A 4,197-nucleotide genomic window follows, 5' to 3' on the forward strand; every position below is an offset into this window, starting at 1 on the left:
ATCCTGAGTGAGCTGAAGAGTAATGACATTGTCTTTCTGTATGTTTAGTCAGTGGGATTGAAGAAGCTGCTGGGAGAGAACTGGTGGAGTTGAGTGATCTAAAAGCCATGTTTTAAGGAGGGTTTGGGCAGGGTTGGTGAAAGGAAGCACTCCAGCTTTTCGGTCAGCCTTTGTTTTCCAGGCTAAACATGCTTCTTTTCATGTTGCTCAGGCTGACCTTCTCCTTGCAGATTAGTTTTGCCCCTTCACCTTTGTCCTCTCTGGGCACTCCTTTTGCTTTCTTTGAGAGATTCCTTGTGTTAATTCTTTTCTTTGGTGGCTTTTGTTTTGGTCTGCTTTTATTGTATTAAACTGGTCACATTCTGTACAATACATTCGAGTTGTTCCAGAGGCCTCCTTCACTGCTCCTTAAATTCTGTGTGACGTTTTGGAGTCCTGCGTGGAGGAAATGAAGTACTCCTGACATTTAAGAGCATGTCAGGTATTTTCATATAAAATTGTATTTGAATCAAACCCAGTGACTTTGCAGATATTCCTAGAAAGAAGTCTTGCCCCACTGCTAATCTCTGGAAACTGTGCTCTGAGAAGATGAAAGAGGAAAGTATTTCTACAGTGTTACATGAGCACTTTAGAGATATGGAGATGTGATGAGAGGTGTTGGGGGATGGGAACACTATCATTCTGTTCAGCAGCTGTCCTTTAGATAAGATTGCAGGGAATCCCATTGTTTTCCCAAATTGATAGCACTGGGACTGCAACAACTGGGACTTCTGTGACAGTAATGGGTTTCAAATAGAAAGCAGCTGAGAAAAAAACCAAGACTGTAGGTCTCTGTCCATGGTATATAAAGTAAACATAAATAATTTAGAGAAATGAGGTTGGCTGCAGTGTGCTCCGTGTTCAGGAGGGTCCTGCATCTCTCTAATGTCGGTGGAATGTAAGCATTTTTTGGAGGTGATTCACTGGGAGGAGAGTGTGGGGGATAGACATGCTCTGCCTGAGCACACAGTGTAACTGTTGGTATTTTGCCTTAAAGGGAATTGTCCCTTCTCATTCTAACCAGAAAATGCAAAAGTCCCAATGAAGTCAAGGAGAGCTCTGTACACGAAATGGCTCTACAGCCAGTGCAGGGGGTGGCAGTCTGTCTGTGCTGTTTGTGAAAGAAAACTGTTAGTTTTCCCTAAGAACTTAGGTGGAATTACAGTTAGAAGGAGTAAGGACTGGCTGATGGAAGCTGTAAATGTAGACTGAAGTGCATATTCCAACGCCCAAGCCCACGTGTGCGTGAGCATCCAACCCCCAGAGAGTACCAGCTGCACGTTTGGAGCTGGAATTAGTTACATTGCTGTTACTTCTGTTAATTCACACATAATCCAGATAAAGATTTGAAAACTGTATTGGAATTTAAAAATATCACTTAAAAATAACATCCACATCAACCTTCAGTGATGCTCTGCCTTCCTGACAGTAGTGGGTTTTGCAGGAATGTGACATCATGACAGTCCAGATCAAGTACTGTGGGCTCTAGTTCCCAGCCCTGTGTGCAGCAGTATTGCTACATGTCGTGCCCCCCTTCCTGACGAGTTCACACCATGGGTGCCTGGATGCTGGCATAAAAAAATCCTAACATTTGTAAGGGAAAACATGTTTTTGCTAGTTAAATTTTTTGAAGGAGCAGCCCAGTAAATAAGGTGCAAATAAGCTCTGATAAGAAGAGGGAAAAGGCTTTATATTGGGTCACCATCCTTTCTGGGATGAATAATGTGGGAACGCTTCACAGTGCGGATTTTGACAAGTTTACACACACACACACAAGTGTGATGCTTCCCCATGTTTGTCTTGTTTCTCCAAAACTGCTGTTTTCTGAAATAGTGTAGCAGTTAGAGCAGGCAGGTTTCCAGCTCTTTGGTACCAAAGAACAGATTTAATTCCCAGAAGTGGTCTGCCTGGTTGCCATTGCATTGCCACACGTGTCGAGGCTGGTTGGGTGCATTGCAGTGTGGGGCAGGGATTCGTAGGCTTCAAAACCAGCATGGGGATAGGAAGAGTGGCCCATGGTTTATTTGCTTTTTCTCCTTGGAAAAAGGATTCCCATTTTGCCCAGGTGGGTGTTGCAGATGTAACAGCACACACTGTTGATAAAAACACTGCCCATAGTGCATGGTGTCCTGGGCTCTGGTGGGTTGGATCTTATCCAGCTCCCAGCTGGCCTGTGCTCTCTGGGGTATAGCTGTCACCCTGGGCCAGAGAGTGTCCACCTGTTCCCAGGTGAACTTTCAGGGTTTCACGACCTGCCACCAGAGCTCCTCTTGCCCAAAAGGCCATAATCTTACAGGGCTGCTGTAGAACTGCTGTAAACGTGGTGGTGTGGGGAGTCCTCATCTCCAGAGGCTGCTTTCTGCAAGGCTTGTCAAGGCAGGGTGCCTACGTTGTAGGGTCCTACCTCCTCTTGGGCTGAGAACATCTGCTGGGGAGAGCTTTAGTTCGTATCAGGCAATTGTTGGATTTAGCGGGACCTGTGGCCAACAAATTGACCAAAAAAAAAAATCAGGTCACTGGGTTGCCCAGGGTGTCTTGAGTTACCTTATTTAATAGCTGTGATCTGAGTAACGTGGAATATTAAACAACGAGGGCCTGCGTGCTTGTGGCTTTCTAACACAGTGCCGAAAAGCCAGGTGCATTATAAAAGGATACTGCTGGCTCCCCTTGTGATGCTCTGTCTGTTCCAAAGCAGGTTTGCTCTGCTTTAGAACACAACCAGCTGTTGAAATCTCAAAAAAATAAAACCAAAATGAAATTCTTGTTTTCCAGCCAGGCCTAATTATAATCAAGAATTTTAGGCTTTGTGGACTCTTAAGCCAGTTGCATTTTAAAATGAGTGCACATAAAAACACTCCTTGAATATGATACTTGAGCATTCTGTAAAGGGATAGCACACAGCCTGAAGAGTTTGGTAACACACGTGATGAGCAAAGCTGTGTACAACCTCCCCACAGGTGCAGAGCTGGGGCTTGGAGTAGTGCAGTTTACTCCTGTGTTACATACATACTCACTCTCTGTGAGTGTGTAAAATAATGGCACTGCTTTGCCATTCTCTGTGATCCTGGGTGTGGACTGTAGTGCAGCCTAAATTACAGTGTGATGGATTTGTTTGGGCTCTAGGTATTTTCAGAGGCTGCATTTAACAAGTTGCATCTTCACTGCTCCTTATTTTTTGTGCTGGTTCTTAAAGCTTTTATGGGGAAATTTTCATTTCTTTCTTTATTTTTATTTCTCTACTTATTCTTTCCTTCCTTGCATATGAGGACCTGTCCTAATAAGAAGGGAAAGTGCCTGAGTAACAAGGAAACCTGAAACTGCTGTCTTAAGTGCTGTTCAGTGCATACACCAAACTGGGGACTAAATGTCAATACTGGGTCTTAGGTTTCTAAAGAAACAAATTTATTATTTTTTTTCTGACCTGTGGAGCATCTTAAGTAGCCAAAACTGAAGAAGAATCAGATCACCAAGTGTATGTACCTCTCTTGGGTTTATTATGCATAGAGGCCCTTTGGGGGAAAAGTTACAAATCAGTACTTTTATTTTACCTGATCCTAAATCCTATTTCATAGGGCAACAAATGAGGAGCGTAGATACAAGGTATCATCAGACAACAAAAAATGGGCAACAGCTTTCTCTGACTTAGTTGATAGGGATAGATGGAGTTGTTCGTCCACATCTGAGTGTTTGCACTCTTTAACTCATTGGCACCAATAACCTGAGAGGAGTTACATGGTAATTGAGCTGTAGACAAAGGAAACAGTTTCAGCGTGTTGCTGTTCTTGCTGTTGTTTGCATGTGCAGCGCACAAATCCACGGCCAGCGTGCTGGTTTGGACACTGTGTCAGTGAAGGCTTCAGCGACCGCAGTGTTCGGTACCTGCTCGTTCGTTTGCTGTCCCTGGTTAGCAAGGGCCCGTGTGGTACGTGAGGGCTCGGTGGGACAGCTGTACAGCTCTGCCCTCTCCGTCCTCCTTCCATCTGGATGAACGTTTTAAGCGGGTGGAGTTGTGGGAAAACAGTTACGCTTGGAGTTTATATGGTGATCTGTTTCCATTCTAAACAGGTTCGTTCCGAATATGCCAAGACGGAGCTGTATCTTTTCGTGGGGCCGTGCGGGCAGCGTTCCCTCTGCCTGGCACGGCGGCAAAGGCTGCGG

At 44.8% G+C, this 4,197-nt stretch overlaps 1 protein-coding gene across 1 annotated transcript in view; it reads left to right on the forward strand.

The window, feature by feature from the left end:
• The window catches only part of LOC103800436 (methylcytosine dioxygenase TET1-like), a gene marked incomplete at its 3' end in the record, with an annotated part of 7,277 nt that extends 3,316 nt beyond the window's left edge, over positions 1-3,961 (forward strand). Inside the window, exon 2 of the mRNA XM_009072810.1 lies at positions 3,844-3,961. Coding sequence (XP_009071058.1) covers positions 3,844-3,961 — 118 coding nt within the window. The remainder of the gene's footprint in view (positions 1-3,843) is intronic.
• Between the last annotated feature and the right edge of the window lie 236 nt (positions 3,962-4,197).

This window comes from Acanthisitta chloris, unplaced genomic scaffold (assembly GCF_000695815.1).
Source record: "Acanthisitta chloris isolate BGI_N310 unplaced genomic scaffold, ASM69581v1 scaffold35554, whole genome shotgun sequence".
Lineage (NCBI taxonomy): Eukaryota > Metazoa > Chordata > Aves > Passeriformes > Acanthisittidae > Acanthisitta > Acanthisitta chloris.